The 19,220-nt window shown below is 39.8% G+C and overlaps 1 protein-coding gene and 1 long non-coding RNA gene across 2 annotated transcripts in view; one reads left to right on the forward strand and one right to left on the reverse strand.

Annotated features, from left to right (window-relative positions):
• The first annotated feature begins 3,576 nt into the window (after positions 1 to 3,576).
• On the forward strand, positions 3,577 to 10,795 carry CFAP161 (cilia and flagella associated protein 161). Its single transcript, XM_083849937.1, has 7 exons — positions 3,577 to 3,731; positions 3,895 to 3,984; positions 4,156 to 4,391; positions 5,618 to 5,702; positions 6,429 to 6,587; positions 7,658 to 7,731; positions 8,679 to 10,795. The coding sequence occupies exons 1-7, from the start codon at positions 3,669 to 3,671 to the stop codon at positions 8,833 to 8,835; spliced, it is 864 nt and encodes a 287-aa protein (XP_083706063.1). The 5' UTR covers positions 3,577 to 3,668; the 3' UTR covers positions 8,836 to 10,795.
• A 131-nt stretch (positions 10,796 to 10,926) lies between these two features.
• The window catches only part of LOC310904753, a 41,483-nt gene continuing 33,189 nt past the window's right edge, over positions 10,927 to 19,220 (reverse strand). The window contains exons 13-14 of the long non-coding RNA XR_014588598.1: positions 17,675 to 17,802; positions 10,927 to 12,420 (exon numbers count right to left, since the gene is read on the reverse strand). This is a non-coding gene — a long non-coding RNA (uncharacterized lncRNA). The remainder of the gene's footprint in view (positions 12,421 to 17,674; positions 17,803 to 19,220) is intronic.

A 19,220-nucleotide genomic window follows, 5' to 3' on the forward strand; every position in this document is an offset into this window, starting at 1 on the left:
TCGCCAACCATTTCCTCGTGGATAGTGAGGGCCACACCCTGCTCCCCATCCCCTTCCACCAGCTCAGGGTACCAGGTATCCAGAGAGCAACCAGTCTTGCCGCTAAAGACTGAGGCAAAGAAGGCATTGAGCACCTCAGCCTTTTCCTCATCTTTTGTAACTAAGTTTCCCCCCGCACCCAGTAAAGCAGGGAGATTCTCCTTAGTCCTCCTTTTTGCATTGATGTATTTGTAAAAACGTTTTTTTGTTATCTTTAATGGCAGTAGCCAGATTGAGCTCCAGATGAGCTTTGGCCTTTCTAATTTTGTCCCTGCACAGCCTCGCAACATCCTTACAGTCCTCTTGAGTAGCCCGCCCTCTTTTCCAAAGATTATAAACCCTCCTTTTTCTCCTAAGCTCGAGCCACAACTCTCTGCTCAGCCAGGCCAGTCTAGTTCCGCGTCGGCTCGTCTTTGGGCACGTGGAGACAGACCGCTCCTGAGCCATTAAGATTTCCTTCTTGAGGAGTGCCCAGCCTTCCTGGACTCCTTTGTCCTTCAGAACCTCCTCCCAAGGGACTCTGCCAACCAGTGTCCTGAACAGCTCAAAGTCAGCCCTCCGGAAGTCCAAGACAGCGGTTTTACTGGTCCCCTTCCTGACTTCGCCGAGAATAGAGAACTGAACCATTTCGTGGTCACTCTGCCCAAGACAGCTCTCAACCACCGCATCTCCCACCAGTCCGTCACTGTTTGTGAACAGAAGGTCTAGCGGGGCACCTCCCCTGGTAGGCTCTCTAACCAGCTGCGTCAGGAAGCTATCTTCCACGCTCTCCAGAAACCTCTTAGACTGCTTTCTCTGGGCTGTGTTGTGCTTCCAGGATATGTCTGGGAAGTTGAAGTCCCCTATGAGAACAAGCACTGACGATTTCGCGGCTTCTGCCAGCTGCCTGTAGAACTCCTCATCAGTCTCCTCATCCTGGTTTGGCGGTCTATAACAGACCCCCACCAGGATGCTTGCCTTGTTGGCCTTCCCTCTGATCCTAACCCATAGAGACTCAACCTTATCATTCCCAGCCTCGAGTTCCTCAACATCAAAACACTCTTTAACATAGAGAGCCACACCACCACCCCTTCTGTGCTGCCTGTCCCTTCTGAAGAGCCTACAGCTAGACATTGCAGCACTCCAGTTGTGAGAGTGGTCCCATCACATTTCCGTGATGGCAACCAAGTCATAGCCTTCCCGCTGCACGATGGCTTCCAGCTCCTCTTGTTTGTTACCCATGCTGCGTGCATTAGTGTAGATGCACTTCAGTTGGGCCATTGCCTTCTTCCCCGGCTTTGCCATTGTTCCCCCTGGCACAGCTCCAACAAGCCTGATTTCAGCCCCATCCCCCTTCTTTCCTAGTTTAAAGCCCTCTCAACGAGCCCTGCCAGCTCCTGGGCTAGGATCCGTTTTCCCCTTAGAGACAGGGACCCGTCTGTGGTCACCAGGCCGGTTGCTGAGTAAAGCACCCCATGGTCAAAAACCCCAAAATTTCTGTGTTGGCACCAGCCTCTGAGCCACGTGTTAATCAGGTGGGCTTTCCGTGTCCTCTTGGTACCCCTCCCTGCCACTGCAGGGATAGACGAAAACACCACCTTACTCCCGCTCCATCCACTAACCGTCCCAGTCCCCTAAAGTCCCGTTTGATACCCTTCAGGCTTCTCTCATCAATATCATCACTGCCAGCCTGGACTATCAAAAGAGGGTAGTAGTCAGAGGGGCGAACCAGGTTGGGAAGCTTCCTGGCAACATCCCTGACCCTGGCCCCAGGGAGGCAGCAGACTTCCCTACGGGTAGGGTCAGGCCAACAAACAGGGCCCTCCGTTCCCGAGAAGGGAGTTGCCTACTACGATCACCCTTCTGTCTTTCTTGGTGGAGGCAGTCTTGAGGCGTGGAGTCGGCTTCCTCGCCCTAGGCATCCTTCCGGGTAGACTTTCTACCTCGTCCTCACCCACCGGTCTCTCAAGCTCCAGGGCCTCAAATCTGTTACGTAAGGGCACCTGGGAAGGTGGGGTCGGGGGGGGGGGGGGGGGGGGCGTTGCCTGAAAGGTCGAGCAGGGACCTGTTTCCATCCCACCTCAACTCCTAGGTCCCCTCCCTCTGCCCGACAGCGACAGGGCAGGGGGTCCATCCCCATTCGGGGTGTCTCACCCCAGTACCTCTCCTTCAGGCCCTGCAGGGAGTCACTCCACCAGTCTATCTCCCGCTCACACTCCCTGATAGCCCTCAACCTCTCCACCTCCTGAGTTCTACCACCAGGCGGACCAGGTCATCCACCTGCTCGCACCTCACACACACGGTGCCTCTGCCTCCCTCAGATGGCAGCAACAGGCTCAGCAACAGGCTTCTGAGGCTTCCAAAATTTATTGGCTTTTGATATTTGGCCAAGATGAACGAAGTTTCCTCCGTTTCAACAAACCAGTTTCAGCACCACTCTGAACGTCGCTAGGTGTAGGAAAACTTCGCTTACCAGAACTGACCACAGAGTGGTGCTATTTGAACAAATATAGATTTATTCCGTCCTTGAAGGCTCTGAGATATGCTGAATAACTTTTGGAGCGAGAAGAAAACCAAACCAAACCAAACGAGCTATCGTGTGAACTGTTGACCAAGATGGCCGATGATAGCATGTAGCCCCACTTTCCATTAAAACAAATAACAAAAATAAAACAAAACAAACCATTTTCTCTTAAGGCTTTTAAGTTGCCCGGCTTTGAAACCTGTTTACAACGGTAAGCTTGCAAGAAAACCAGAACTAAGAAAACCAAGACTATAAGGGGGATTAAATGTCCTGTGCGAGGATCTACGCCATGACTGAAAATTGTTGGCTTAAGCTGTATGGAAAGGAAAACCATAGTATGTTCACACAGCCTGTTTTGCCGTGGTTGTCTTCAAAACTAAAATAATCACAGAACCAAAGCATTCGCAATCAAACTCTTCACCATATTCAGCAACACTATAGTGGTAGTTTTGTGCTTGTCAGGTAGGTGAAGATGAAACAACTCTTTGGCCAGTACAGAATGTAAAACTGGTGGGTTCCAAATAACGCTCAGTCCAAGACCATGTCAGCCTTGCTGTTCTTTGAAGAATTGATAAATTGTGCCTCCAGTCAGTGGGTGCCGGCCTATCGCCCCACACGCATGCAGCCACCCCAGTATAACGCTTGCCTTTGGCCTGGCCACAGAGGTGCAAGCACCAAGGCAGGTGCCCCGAAACCCCCCAGCACAAAGCCCTGAGGCTCAGCCTCTCGGCCTGCTGCCTTCAGACTGGGCCAAATCACACGGGACTCCACACCGATATATATATTTTTATTTTTTTTTTCACTATCAGTGGCCTGTCCCTGCTAGATTTGGGGTCTGGCAGTCACTCCTTAAGAAGGAGCGAATTCAAGGGGCTTGCTCCCCAACTGCCCCACGCTGGGAACAGCCACGGAGCGCCACGGTCCGTGGCGACCTCCTCACGCCATTCCTCGTGGCGCTCTTTCTCCTCAGCGTCCCCCGGTAACGCCCTGCCCCGGCGGGAAAAAAGAGCCCGCCCCCTCCCCTCACGACCTCTCCGCTCACTGGCGGCCTCTGCCAAGGCAGCGCCCAATCGCCGGCTGGCGCGGTCGCCATGGCGACGGTGGACGCGGCGCGGCCTGGGCCGCCATGGCCGCCTACAGCCCCGGGGTGCTGGTGGGCAACTGGCACGAGGCGGCCTTCCTGGAGGAGGTGACCGCGGAGCTGGGCCCTTCTCTCCCCCGCCCCTGCTCCCCCGGAGCCTGCCTGCCTCTTCGCCCGACGGTGTTCCCCCCCCCCCCCCCCCCCCAATTCTCGCTAAGCCTCAGGTTGTTTGCGCTGGGTAACGTTTGCCCCTTCTCTCCTTTGCAAACAGGACCGCATGAGGGATTTTATACGTAAAAGAGACCGAGGGGAACTTTTAATGCAGAAAATAAGCAGACTTGAAGAGAATCTTTTAAAGAAGGTAATTTTTAAAGGAGGTTTTGTCAGTTCTCTGTGACTCCACGTAGAACGACATAGCCGTTTATTAGTGTGCTTTACGTGTGAAGAGTGCTAGGGGTTAGCGTTTCATAGGTTAAAATACTGCTGATACTAAGTTCAGATAATTTGTATAAAATCGTGTATTTTGATTTAGATAAACCTGTCAGTGTCTAAGGATGGATTTATTTGCTTTGGAGACACTGTGATGCTTTTGAGCCCCGACAACAAATCCTCAGTGGACAGTTACACTGGAGCGTGCGGCAACCTAACGCTGGCAATTAATCTGGAGGAAATATCCATATATTCAGCTGTGTCACTGCAAGCCCCTTGTGGAGTTAGTGCCGTCAAAACCGTGGACCCTGTGGGTCGAAACACATTTTGTCTTTTAAGGTTTGGTACTTTATTCTATGTTGTTTTCAATTATTCTGTTAGCTTTCAATATCTTACTTTGAGAAATACTCAATGAATTTTGCTAAAATACAAATGAACTTGAGTGAAATATATTTGAGAAAGACTCTAACTCGGGTCATGCATTAAGCTTGCTTCTGCTGTGCATATTACTGTGAATGATGCCAAGGAAGTTCAAGTCAGCATAGAACTGGTGTGAAAACAGAATGAAGTTCACTGTGTCATTTGGTAAACTCTGCAGCTGTTTTTAATGTGGTCATATTTCAGCTGTAGAATACAAAACACGTCCAAATAATTCATTGTCCTGCAAATAAAGTCTCTGAAGTGGAAATTTGAGTCAATGCCTTTGCTGTCTGTAAAGTGGACTGCTACTGCTGTTGTCCTAAAAAAAAAACCCTCAAACAGAATACTCACTCTCACAGACATGCTTGATTCCAGCTGCTTGCAGGAGAAAAAATGGAACAGGCCCCCGCTCAACAGTGGAAGGCCCTGCCTGAGTGCATGCGTTTAAGAAAAATAACATTGTGTAAGAGTACAAACTAGTCTATATAATGCTGATTGAGCAAAACACTTTCAGTTAGACATAATAAAGAATTTTGATGCCAAGATCCTAATTTAGGCCTTCTAGAAATGCAACCAAAGTACTTCTGCTCAGCAGCTGTCTGATGCTAGTCATTGGCACTGCGTGCTTTCAGATCCCTCATTAGCTAACTACAAAGTTCATCAGCTGCAGGTTTCTACTCTAAATATACTTAGAACAGCCTAGCACTCAATTTAGTGATTCTTTAATGTAAGATACAGAAATCATTTTGAAAATATAGATATACCAGCATGTACATTGATGTAATAAACCCAATTACTAAATATCAATTATGTGTATAATTAGCAACAGATGTTAAGTTACAGACAAACACTGTTCTGCTTTAAGTGTGATTTTTCAGTTGCTTGTATTAAGTATATTTGGAAGGGGGCCTCAGTGCTTAATTACCATTAATTTTTCGTTGGATATTATCTTTCCACCCTGCGTGTTAATGAATGCATCATAAAAAGTAATCAATGAAGTTTGAATTTCTATTCCGTTAAATATTTTAACCAGTAAGTAATTTATGATATATCTTTTCAGTTAACACATAGACTTAAAACACCAAAAACTAATAGTAAAGCTGATATATTTGAATTTCTCTTCGTTCTTTTTACAATTTTAACAGTGTTGATGGAAGTTCAGTGGGTGAACCCATTAGATTTGGGCAAAAGTTTGGTCTCGGGACAACAGGAGGGTTTTCTGATCCAATGGTAAGGAAATAAAGTTGCAAATGACAGTGACAGCATATACTGATATTATGCATTTAGTTACCGTATATGTATATATATATACACCAAGCTGTATAGTGGTTCAACATCTTAGTTTACAGAACAGATTAAGAACCATACACAGATCAAGACAAACAATACTTAATTAGAAAGTTCATGCAACTTGTCTGAGCTCAGGTGTGCAGTCAGTCCGAGGGGACTGAGCCAGAATGATAAAGGAGTTTTTTGGTTTTTTTTTGAAGTCCAAAATGAAAAGATTTCATTTGATTTCATTTCTTGCGAAGAGAAAGCTATAGTCTGTATATGAAGTAACATACTATTCTATCATTCAGAGGCAGATTTCTATTAAATGTTAACATTGTCTTCCTTTACAAGTTAAAGGCAAAATAGACATTTCATGTTATATATGTACTCAGAATAAATCACCACAACTAGAAGAAAATTTTCCCTCTCAGCTATCACTTGATTCAGAAAAAATCTTTGGAATGTAAATTCAATTTTAAGTTAATATTTACTGGTTTAAGTATAGCATGGCTACTTTATGAGTTTATCAACACTGTAGACTATTTTGTGGGTTTTAATTGTGTAGCTTTAATTTGGCAGACATCGTTCAGAAGCAAAGAGATATTTTCTGTGCTGATTTTTTTTGAATTACATATATTTTCATTTTATATTTATATTGTCATTAATATGTATTTTTGTTTACAGTTATATCTAGCAAGTGACCATAAATCATTCATCAGATTTGCTAAAAAATCTCACCTTCAGCAAGTATTTTTGACAGATGAGCTTTCTTATTTGACTTGCTGGCAAGCTACCTTCTTGGATCCACAGCTGCGTCTTGAATACGAAGGATCTCCAGTTCCTGTAAGAAATTAAAAATGTAAAAAAAAAAAAGTTGAGTATTTAATTGAAAGAGTAGATCAACTATTTGAAAGAAAGTTGCATCCATTTTATTCATTCATTTTGCATATGTAAACTCTAAACTGTAATTTTAAGAAAGAGAAGGAAGATTTTTTTTTTTTTTAAACTAGGGAATCTGGTACTCATTTGAGGTTGACTTGCTCAGTTTTTCAAAAATTGTCAAAGGTGGGCACTGACGTGTTTGGAGGATGCAGTACTTGGAATCTGCATTTCAGGACTTCTGAGCACTAAATTCCATTTCCAATATTGGAAGCTTTGATTGTTTAAGAATGTTAAATTTAAAAAGCAACAACAACAAACTGCAAGGCATCTGGAAAAGTGGATGCTTTTCCAAATTTTTTGTTGTTGTTGTAAATACATTAAGCGGATACAGTATTTTCCTGTTCCACATAACTTCTTGGCTTCCCAAAGTGCTGGGTGTATAGCAAAGTATCACAAATATAACAATTCCAGTACAGCCTTGATTTGTGACTCATTTACATGAATCAGCTCACTAATGAACACAGTCAGAGTTACGTAATTGTCGAAGACAACATTCTTTCACAGTGGTGGTAAACGAGGGTGACTAAAGATTCCGTTTTACCGAAAAAAAAAAGGTAAAATATAAGGGTCCAGATCTAGGCTGTATCCCCAAAACACCTGGATCTCTCATCTGGCAAATATCCACTGTAAGCAGTATTACCCTGATTACTGGCATAACTCTCCCTTATTTGCTTATTATTATTATTTTATTATTATTTAAGTGCCAACACAAGGGAGTGGAGTGGAATGTATTGGACAGAAGAATGTGTCTGACCTGGGGGCTAAGTGTTTGGCTAGTCTGAACTGTTAAGACAGTTGTGTTAAGAACGGATGGCTTAAAATACCTCACTATCAATGTACAACGTGATACACAGCCATGCAGACTTGCATTAAGCAGTAAAGTAAATCATTTAATTTGAATAAGCGTTATTAAAATCAGCCTAAAAGTATCTATCCCTCTTTTGGTTTTGTTTGTTTTTGTTATTTTCCAGGCAAACTCTAAAGTGATTATTACTCATTGCCATACTAATCGGAGCTTAGCCGTTCCAAGAAACTTTTGGGCAAGGTAAGAATAATTTGTAACTGGATGCAATATGCATTATGATACTCCAGCTCAGTACATCAAGAATTACTGTAAGAAGCAATATAGTTGCTTTAGGAATACACTGAGGAAACGGAAAAGAATGCAGAATGCATGTTCTCCTTTTCCCCAGTTTTATTTCTTGGCTGTAATATGTGCTACTGTGATCCTGTAGACAATCAGCTGTCTTACTCATATTTGTTTTTCCTTTTTATTTTGTATCACATCATGCTTCTAGCCTTCCTTAGTGTCTTGGTGTTTCTCCCTTTCTATATCTTGAGCAATTAAATTTATTTTTTTCTAAGAAAAAATGGTATGCCAAGAAGTGTAAGGAGTAACAGAAAATAACTACACACTGCATAAAATTCTATATTTCTTATATATCCATATGACTCACAACAAATGAAAGTTAGTCCAACAATTCAAGTTCATATGCATGTATTGAATTAATATTGGGTAAACGTTGCTAAGGAGTATAAAAATTGTTTCTCATTAAATCGAGGAAAAAAATTGACTGAGGATTTGTTTCAGTTTTTTAAGTATGAAACAAGGTCTGAAATGCTGAGACTGAAATGATTAAGTAGCCGGATTCATCTTCAGTCAGAAAGAATGGTGATATAAAAGGCTACAGAGAACCTAACCTGCTTCCATGTACTCAGGGTATCAGTGCTGTATACTGTTGGGGCTGGTTTAGCTCTGAGACTAGAAAGGTAGCATTTCCCTTTGATTTCAAATTCCTAGGTTATTAGTGACTAACAAAGCGATACATAGTTGTGTTTCTATTAAGTGTCCAATCTTTGAAAGTGCATGCTAATATTTCTGAATAAACCAAGAAAAACATGAGAAAACATTGAATGTCTTACAGCTAATTCAGACTTGCTGAATGTGTATATATTCATTCTATGCCCGCCCCCTTTTCTTTGACTTTGCAGGTCTTATTTTGGAAGGGAGTATGAAGTAATTTGTCACACTTACCTGGACTCCCATAGAGTTGAAGAAGATAAGAATTACTGGGTAGTAGTTACAGCAAATCCCAGTGACGATGGTACTATGATTGATAGACCCGACCCTCAGCCAGGGGGAATCTGAAAGAGTTTTGTCAAGAGACAGAGAATATAAAAATCCCAGATTACAAATGACAAAGATTGATGAGATTCCGATTCTTATTTTTTCTGCTCAGATTTTAGTATGAGAGATGTTTAATTAAAAACAGAAATGAAAGTCTACCATTAATAATTTTATGTAATCTCATTAACTCATTGGGGTTATGTGGATGGCAAAAATTGACTAATAAAGTTTGATGAACAATGCACAACATCAAAAATTTGTGAATCAACAAGGGTTCATTTTCGTACTTTCACATTCACTGATGGCAAAAGAAGTCAAAACACAGTAAATCAAGTGTATTTGCACAAAATTACTGGCCTTTAGAGTGTATTTAACCAATGCTTCCAAAACCAAACCAATGTCACCCTTTTGAAAAGAATGAGCGTACAGTTTCCAAAACGCTAAAAACCAAACTCATGCAAGCTATCATGGGACACTTTGACATTTAAAGATCATCTGAGAGAAATTTGGTGGTTGAGCTTGTTCCACACAATGCAATGTTGCCAATTATTAAAAAATCTCAAGTATGGTCTCTATATCTCAAGATCGGCTTCAAATTTATGGGAATTAAATTAAGAAAAAAGTATAAATTTTTTCTTTCATCTGTGTGCTCTAAAAATTTAAGTTCCAGCTACTCAAGCAGTGCACAGCGATGAAGACTAGAAACTTCTGAGAGCCGTTTCCATGCATCACCACGTTCCATTTGCTTCCTAATGGCAGAATTTTTCAATCCATAATTATTTCAATCAAGTTTGACAGCAAGGTAAAATTCTCAAAGAAAAGTAAGCTCATACATGTCAAGATAGGAAAAGAATGAGAGACCCTGTAAATTTGCCCAATAAGACTGCAGTCTATGTTCATACCTAATCAGACACCACATGAAGAATCCACGTGAAAGTATACATGGCCCAAGAATGGTTAAAAGATGGAACTCATATTTTCTTAAACATCAAAATCAACAAATCACGAGATGCAAAGATATGGAAAACAGTTATCTGTCTTTATATAGAAGCTGAAACTACCACAGAGAAACTTCTTAATATTTGGCATTCCATTATATACATTTAGTACAGTTACATGTATACATACTCCATTTCTTATTTTACTGCAATGGCAGGCTCTTTCTGCACAAACTAAATAATTGAATTTCTGAGTTAATAAGTCGGTTCCCACAAAGCACTCCAAAGATCTTCAATGTCCGTAAAGGTTAAACTAAACTTGTTAAGTTTAACCAGAACAAAAATATGAAACTTTCACAAAAGAAGGGATCAATCCAAACATTTATGACTTCAAGCTCTGTCCCAGAAAGATTATGACCAGTTTCAAACCAACTGGGAAAACTTTAGAAGTTCTTGCCATTATTCAATATAAATTAAATAGCAGGATAGGCTAACTGGCACTTGTCATACGGTGTCTCGGAGCAGGTGAAAGATTACAGTTCGGTGACATGCAGATTTGCTCTGGGGGAGCGTATCACAGAGGATCATTTTTGAATCACATTCCATGTGTGCGAGCCTTGACAGGTCTGCTACAGATAAAGCTATTTCAAATCCAGCAAAACTTCTTTTCATTGAGTTAAATGTAATAAACAAGAAGCCTTAAAACAAAACTATTATTGAAACAAAGCTTCATGTGAACTCATGCAGGAATGAGAACTGTGTGGGCAGAGAGTCTTGGCTGGCCTATGTTATGGATAGGAGTGTTTGTGTGAGTGTGTGCGCATTTGTGTGGGAGAGAAGCAATGCAGACTGTACAAAAACAAGTTTTGTATGGTCTTAGAGGAAAACCAGAGATAAATGGACACAGAAATGAGTGCAGAAGTAGACAATGTTGTAATTAAGTGCTGATTAAAAGTGGCTTGGAGTCTTTCACATGTTTTGATCAGACTGCACCTTATGGGAAAGGACTACCTAAACTGTTGGAAAATAAACAGGATTGAATCAGTTCCTGATTATCTTACCAGTTTTTTTTCTGACCTAGTACAGTTTTAAGAGCAGAGATTGTGCAAAGTTTCGTATATCACAAGATATCTATTTATAGTATAGCTGATTCTTGATGTCAAATGCAGATATTTGTCTGTTATTCATTTTTTAAAACTTTTTACACTTCTTAATGTTGTCCACACGATGGCACCACGTTGTCTAAAAGGGGTGATTGTTGCCAGCAGGATTATTGCTACATATGTAAAAATAACTTGAAATGTTCACATTCAAATAAGTTCTTGATACAATGCCAGAAAAGCTAACTAGATGAAATCAGGCTTGAATTTTGGGCTAGGAAATGTGATCAATGTTTTATCATCTTTTTAGAAAATAAAATCAAGTTAAGCAACAAAGGTAGATAGAAGACAGTACAACATATGTGCTTTGCAGGCAATCAATTTCTTAAAATTAATTGGAATATTAATTTCTAACAAAAAACATACAGAAAAAGTATGTTTTTGAAGAAAGAGTAATACTTTCTACATAAAGATATGAAACCTGATGTGCAGCAAATGATGCATGTTTATATAGGGTCACTGCTGTTATTTACATCAATTTACAGAGATTAAAATTCTGCACATTTTCAAAATAGATTGGCATAATTCTACTTTGATGTTGTGAGTAATTAACTAGAAAAAAACAGGCTGCATGAATGTACTGCAGAGTTTCTAATTTGACCAGTGTGGACATTTATTGGTAAACACTGGGTTTAATATAAAGCTTTATGGGACTGAATATTAGCACAGAATCTGAACAATCCTGTGACTGCCACAGTGTGGCCTAAATTGATGGAGTAATGGAGATCTGAACCATGCTCTAGACCTGACCATTGAGCAACTAAGGGCATGCACTGTATTTTGGTTTTGCTGGTTTTGCAATCCATGAAATATGGACAGTGATTCATATTGCCTCATTTGCAAAGCACTTTGACATATAACAATGAAAAGCAAAATGTCTTAAGAAAGCTCTTAATGCTTCTTCCAAATTACACCCAGTAAAGAAAGGTCTACAAAGTACATTGTGGGCAGATGAAACTCACTTCCAGGCAGCTCAAAAGCTGTTAGCATGAAGCTAATCCTGAGCTATTAGTCCCCGCTAAGAGACAGGGTGCATTAGTTCAGATTTGGTGCTGTGCTGATACAGCTTTTTGGAGGCCTGAGGTATAGAGAGCACTCGCATCTGCATACGTTTTGCTGTGTGATGTATATTAACAGCACAACATTGAAGTAAAGAAGTATGGAATTCAAGAAAGCCCTCATCTTCTTAGTTAACTGACACAGAAATAACGCTGGAAAAATGAAAATCCAGTTATACATCTGCCTTTTCACTTTCCCTGCTCTGTTGCATGATCCCCTATATCATATTTCACATCACTTCTCCTCTGCCATGTCATCTACCCAAACCTACTGATTTGCAATGGTTATAAAGTCCTCTTCTAGCACTCAGTCCAAGTTCCTCGCCCCTCACTCTAATCATACCAGTATCGTCCTAGGCTGCTTTCTATTTTCTGATTGTCAAGAGGTATTTTTTAGCTCAGTCAGCTGGTCAGAGGAGGAAGCCATATGCAGACTTAATAACTGGATATCTGAAAAAAAGAAAAAAGAAAAGCACAGAGAACATTACAATAAGAAATTCCACACAGCAGTGGAAGAATATATCCAAGCACTGGAAACTTTGGTGGAGTTGGCAGGTAAGAGGGTGATTTTGATAACATCTGTGCCCACTCACCCTAAATTAATATTGCATAAATGCTGTAATTTGGGATGGAAGGGAGTGTCCTTCTAAAACGTTCTTTAGAAACACTTAGATATTTTAAGCATAAAAACTAAACTAAGGGGGCCACAGATGAGGAATACGTAAGACATGAAATGCAGAAGGCATCAAATACAAGTGGAAATTAAGAAATCTCTACGTTGTTTTGTCACCTACACCTCTCTTCTTTTCTGGTCTTGCCTCCATTCCCTGCCTAACCGGCTCTCCCTTAGTTTCCTTGCCTGTATGCAGTATAAAGAGGGAAAAGCACCTTATATCATGCTGGCTTGGCTTCATCCTGGAAGTAGTAAAAGGGAATCTAATCCTAATACTGTACTCCTCTGGGTAAGAGTAAAGGTTGGAAAGACCTGTCACCTTGCTGTGACGTGCTATTTCAGCAGGGAGACGTGCAGCCCTAATAATGCCAACTACAAGATTTGCATGATAGGTGTAGCACTGCTTATAATGAGAGAGACAACTTGTTATAAAGACAAAGGGAGAGACACCCATATTGTTTGCTTTTTTTTTTTTTTTTAAATGGAAGATACATGATGAAGCGATTGACAAATGGTGGGCTTGTGGGCAATGCCTTTTATGTGAGAGAACAGAATCATCAGTGCTGTGCTAGAAAGGATTGCCATGACAGAGTCACTTTAGCTTTCTTTCAAGAAGTTTCTGTATTTTTTGTCTAGGGGGTCTCAAAGTGCAACAGGATAGGCACAAGCATTAGAAAATGCTTGATGACATTAATACACACATTCACTGATGAAATTAATTCATACACATGCATCTCTGCTGTATATTTATATGAGAAGCTCCGAGAGCTCATTTTCCAACATCTGTTAAATGCTGCTTCATACAGTACGTCAAAACAAAACTAAACAGACCATCCAGTTACAGGCCAGCTAGTATATACGTTTCTATAATGCTGGTCTTGTTTTAATTATAGGCTCCTTGGGGCAGGGACCATACCTTTATCTATTTCCCAAATAGGAACAACTACAGCAGAGATGCTCAGTAAGCAATAGCCTAAAGTTGTTATTAAAAGTGGTTGAAAGATGACAGGAAATTGAAATAGACCTGGTGCAAATAACCAGAGATACAGGCATATGAATTCTACACATAAACCAGCACCAACTAGTAAATTCTCAGTGTGGGGTATAAAGATGCAGCTGCCCGAGTAATTCTGACGTTAATAGGAGTTGCTAGGAGAAGAGCCCACAAACCACAGTGCTGTCTCTGTGGGTCTGACAAGCCCACAGAAGGGAATAAGAATTATACATGCCAGCATTTATTTATATATACATATATATAGTTATTTAATTATATGGCACACCAGTTAAAAATACCTAACCAGCTTTTAGCATAAATCCCATTTCCAAAAGTGGCAACAGTCCTGAAGAGCCAAAGAGTTGTTTCTGCAGCTTGTTCACGTTAAAACTTTTAGGAGTTAGGTGATCTATGCCTTTGAAGATCTCAGTCTATGAAAAACACCTTCAAAAATTGCATTTAGCTGTTTCAGAAAATTTTGCATGTAGAATTTATAAAAAATATTATATCCTGAAACAGCATGAAAGCAAGAAACTAGTGAATAAACAAAGCTCTGAATTAAAGCTTGAGTTATCTGTCCTTTATAGGCAATATTTAATAAAACTCTTAAAACTCCTGAAGCACTATTTAGCATAGATTATTGTTATAGGGCCTCTTAAAAAATTAAACACAGCAGTTTGTGAAATCCACATCAGACAGCAACTTCTATCCTTCCTCCCTGGTTTCCTACCACTCCTCTCTTGCTTGGGCTTTGTGCCTCTTCTATATCCTGAAGAAACAACTGCGCAGTTGTTTGGGGAAAAGTTTAAGGTTCATCAGCTTTTCCGGTCTTTCTGCTGACAATTTTGGCAGCATCAGTTCAGCCAGAACACCCAAGATGTATTATAGCCTTGCAAGTAACCAGTGAATTTAATTGACCATGAAAAGTTATATTTTGCCAAATAAATATATATCTATGCATGCATGTATACATATATAAGTATACATACACATATATGTACACATGTACATATAATAAAAGTGAATTAGCTCTATACACACATACTAGGTACTTTAATGTTGGCACAGCAATAACGTAGTTCAGTGTGTGAAAGAGAACAATCTTACCTCATCTAAAAATATTAACTGGTTTCTTTTGAAACTACCTGAACTAATCTGTTCTTTCAGTGTAATCTTGTGTGGTCCTGGACATATTCATACTCAAGGCTGATTACAAATGACTTCACATCACATGGTAATCCAGAATAGCACTCTAGCTACATTTTATGCTTCATCATGTCCCTTTTCTTCTCGTCCATCATCTTTCCCCTTTCTGCCTGATGCACAATTCTGTCCACAAATCCAGTTGACCTCAGGTTCTACTTGTGGCTGAGAAGTCACTCAGAGACAGGCCAATTTATGAGGCTGTGCTCTTTGGTCCTCTTAAGCCAGTGTGATACCTCCCCCTAGGACATGTTGAGCAGATGACCATGTTGAGTGCCTCCCACCTTGTTTCCTACAGAGGGGAAGCCAACCAAGATAAAGGGGAAAATCGAGGTATGAAACTGCAAACAACAGTTAACCCCAGCCTAAGAAGGAAGTAGTCAGCTATAATATCCTTGGTAAGCCCAGAAACAAGCTTCAGAGGATGAGGAAGTCACCCAGTGATCAGACAGTCACAAAGCTGCATGGCATAACAAGTTCATGCTCATACCTGTTACGAAATAAAATCACAACTCATAATAAAATAATAAAACATATTTCTTACAAAAATGGGAGTGGACTAGTTTTCTACGTGCATGGTAAACGGATGAAGCCCAGGTGAAGGACTGTAACTAACTCTGTCTTTTGGTTTTATGGCATCATCTTTGTTTAGTGATCGTGGTAGATAGAGGTAATAAATAAAGAGAATGCCAAGGCCAAAAGTCCCCTAGGTTTGATCTTTGTATTTCTGGTCACTGTTTTAAAGAAAGTGAAAACTCCTTCCGTTTCCCTAGCTAACATGGGTAACAGTACCCTATTTCACACTTTGTCATACATGTATCAGGTACATTTTCATCCTTAGTTTACCATACCTATGTGTTAGCATCCTTGCCTGATAAATGGGCATAACTCCTTTGTAAAGGATATAATAAGAACTACTTTGTGGATGGTTTCTAGGTGCTGACCAAAGCACCGTATAAATATTGCAAATAAAATGTTATTGTTCATAAATGTCCTGGCATTCTAAAATGTACCACAAAGTCTTTCTGCATATATTTGGTGTCAAATCACACCAAAATTCACAAGTTTAATTAAAAATAAAATTGATAACTCCATCATGACAAAAATACTCAGGATCTGTTGTCTTTTCCCCACATTCTTTTTTTCAGGCACAAGTGAGAATTTGTTTAAAAGGCATCCACATAACTATCTCAATAATTGCAGTGCATGACCTTTGATAAAACATACCTTATTGTTCTCACTGCTCATTGAAAATGTTGATGCTTCCAGCAGTGCTTGTATTTTAACATTTTCCTCTGTCCCATGCTAATTAACATCTAACTGCATATATCAACTGATTATGCCATGTTAGGCGGTTTTGGAATTTTGTCCTGAAGTGCTAATGATTTTAAACAGTATCATGCTCTGGGACTTGTGAATGGTTTCTACTGAACACTAGGCTTAACACAGAATTAAGAAACACCAACACAAATTCCTGCTTCCTATGAAATTAGCTTAACAAGGATTTGGGGAGTAACCATGTGCACTATATGGTTGATGTGAGCAACCATTTCATCAAAGCAATTATGTCTGAGAACAGAACATTCATTCATCACAAAAAGAATTGAAACAAAGTTGATTTATACCACACATTAGACCTGTTACACAACACAACCATTAGCTGTTTGGTTTTAGAAGTTAAACGTTACATGTAAGTGATGCAGGTTATTTGGTCGGTCCATGTAACCTATAGCAATTTTAGGTTTTCTGCAATAACACAAGGTTCATATTGTAAAGAAAGATGTCAGAGTCAGTATAAATGCACAATAATGATTCTTCAAACATATTTCAAGTTATTGTACAAAAAGAACATATTAATGTGCTGGGGTAGGGCAATTTTTCTAAAGGAACAGTGTAATTAACTGAGGACAATTCTCCTGTGTAACTGCCATGAAGAGAGTATTCATCAGCTGGAGACATTGTGCCTGCAACATAACAGCACCATTGGCTAAGACATGCTTCCTGAGGGTGGGACAGTGAAGTTGAAACTGAACTGATAGGCAAGGAAAGAGTTCTTAAAGAGCCTGCAAAACATATCTATGAAATCAAAACTACAGAGAAAAAGGAAGAACATAAACTAAAGCTGTTCAAAATATTTTAAAATTTGTATGGCTATCTGTGCCTGGGGAGAATCTAATATGACATGAAACATCTGAACGTGAACAGAGATTTTCCCCACAGAAATAAACAATAAATCATCTTTCAGTTTAGTAGTCAGATATAGCTATAATTATATTCTTCAGTAACAGTCTATGAAGTTTTTTGCTGATACTTTTCTCCCCTGTTGATCCAAGTTAAAAATGTTCACTTGAAATAGTATTTTAGAGACTAAAAAATAAATAGATCTTTGCAAAAGTTAAAAATAGTTTGTTGCATATCGTTCCTGTTACTGTGCAAAGATCCTGGTATGCCTCAAGTTATGGAAAAAAAAGTGTGTTGCATTTACAGCCCTGAATTCATTGTCTATGTACCATTTTCATGTTGAGTAGAATCAGGGCAGCACCAGGGGAGGTATAACTAATAGCTTCACTTAGGTAAAGAAAACAAACCATTAGTGAGGTGAATCTATTTTACCCAATTTTGCCAAATTACTGTGTTACATTCTTCCAATCCAGAAGAACATTAATGCAAAGTGTGAATAGATGGGCAGGCTTTTGTAAAAACAACAACTGAATAGCTCTTCAAATTGGTTACAAGAGTAACAGCTGTTGAAGATCAGCTATTATACCCCAAACCCATTGCTGCTGTAGTAAATTTCACAGAGCAGAATAAACATTCCAGAATGCTTTAATTACCTTAAATTATGAACATTTTTTAAAACCGTATTTCTGATTCAAATAAGTCTGTCTTTCCATCCCAGTCCTCTGAATTCTGTCTCATGAAGGTATGTACACAGACAGCAAAGAAATCATCTTGCAACAATCTGCCGGAAGAAAATAAAACAGATTCTTTAGTCTCTTACTGCAATACACACTCCTCAGACTTTTTATATATTTTTTTCTGAACTCTTTCCACCTTGTTAACATCTATTCTAAAAAGAGTGGATGCCCTACCCAGGCAGAGTGGCTCACGTAATGCTTTATTCAGTGGTAAGGACACTGTTCCCCCTTAACACTTGGCACACACACACGCATTTCCAAGACTGCATCCACAGTGAGGTTGGGTGGGTGGCTTGGGGCTAGCCAGAGAAAAGGGTTGCAGTCCTCCAGTCTCCTCTTCTCATTTCCATTTGCTGGAGTAGTCTGAGACCTGCACATGCTGCTTCCCCAGCGTCAAGGAAGCAGGAAGGAGAAGGGAGATTGGATGCATGGAACAACATGTGCGTTCAATAGATAGGCTCAAAGCGCCTAGGAGCTGCTTTACTGAATTCAGGTGTTACTGAATTATTCCATGCTGCTCTTGGGAGACTAGAAGGGACTCCTCTTGCACAGTAGGATTACGATTTTCTCACTCCCAACCATTCTGCTGCTCTAGGTAAATGCTAGTTTTGCCTATAGCTAGGCTGGCTGTATTTGTCCATACACAGTTTCAACAGCCAATTTCCATTAAATTCTTTATTAAAGACATTACAAAAGGAGATGAAGTTATAATTTTAGAGGTATCATTAGGTATATATTCTAAATAGCGTAAAGCATTTGACTTAGGGTCAGTAGTCAAGACCAAATAAAAAACCACAAGTTAATGGCTATTTTCAGCTAGGAAGCACATTAACAAGGAGATATCCAAAAATCTACACCCAAACTGGGATTAATATAATGTATTTACTACCCATCTGGAAAGCAAGCATGCAACAACAGAGATGGCGTAACTGTGAAATTACATATGATTGTTTAGAAAAGCCGTAACTTAAAGAAATAAAGGAAATAAACAAAAGCTAAAGGAAGGGTCTGGGCAACAAGATGGCAGCTGAAATTTAGCATGGTTAAGTGTAAAGTAACGTGCATTGAAAGGAACAATTCAAACTATTCATATACACTGATGGTTTGCAAAATCACTCAAGAAAAAGATTTAGACGTTACTGTGGACAGCTTAATGGAAATTTCTACTCAGTGCACAGCAGTGGTCAAAAAAAGCAAACAAGATGTCAGGCTTTATTCAAGATGGATTGGAAAATAATACTGGAAATAATAACAATACCATCAAATACATCAATAATGTATTCTCTGTTTTAAGAATAGCTTATTTTGCTTTCACTCTTTGAAAATCACCTAAAATATGGAATTGAAGTGGATTTAAAGGCATAGAAAAACTTCTATAAAGTGAAAGTTTTTTTAAAGCATATCAGAATCGTGACATCCTTGAAATTAATTTTCTTTTCCTTTAAACAACTTATCTGCTCCT

Source organism: Anser anser (assembly GCF_964211835.1).
Source record: "Anser anser genome assembly, chromosome: 10".
In the NCBI taxonomy this organism is placed as follows: domain Eukaryota; kingdom Metazoa; phylum Chordata; class Aves; order Anseriformes; family Anatidae; genus Anser; species Anser anser.

Bases quoted from the DNA above. Each gene is read 5' to 3' on its own strand.
- CFAP161 (XM_083849937.1), top strand. From the start codon at position 3,669: ATGGCCGCCTACAGCCCCGGGGTGCTGGTGGGCAACTGGCACGAGGCG. The intron at 3,985-4,155 runs GTAATTTTTAAA...ATTTTGATTTAG, and splicing joins AAGAGAATCTTTTAAAGAAG to ATAAACCTGTCAGTGTCTAA. The intron at 5,703-6,428 runs GTAAGGAAATAA...TTTTGTTTACAG, and splicing joins GAGGGTTTTCTGATCCAATG to TTATATCTAGCAAGTGACCA.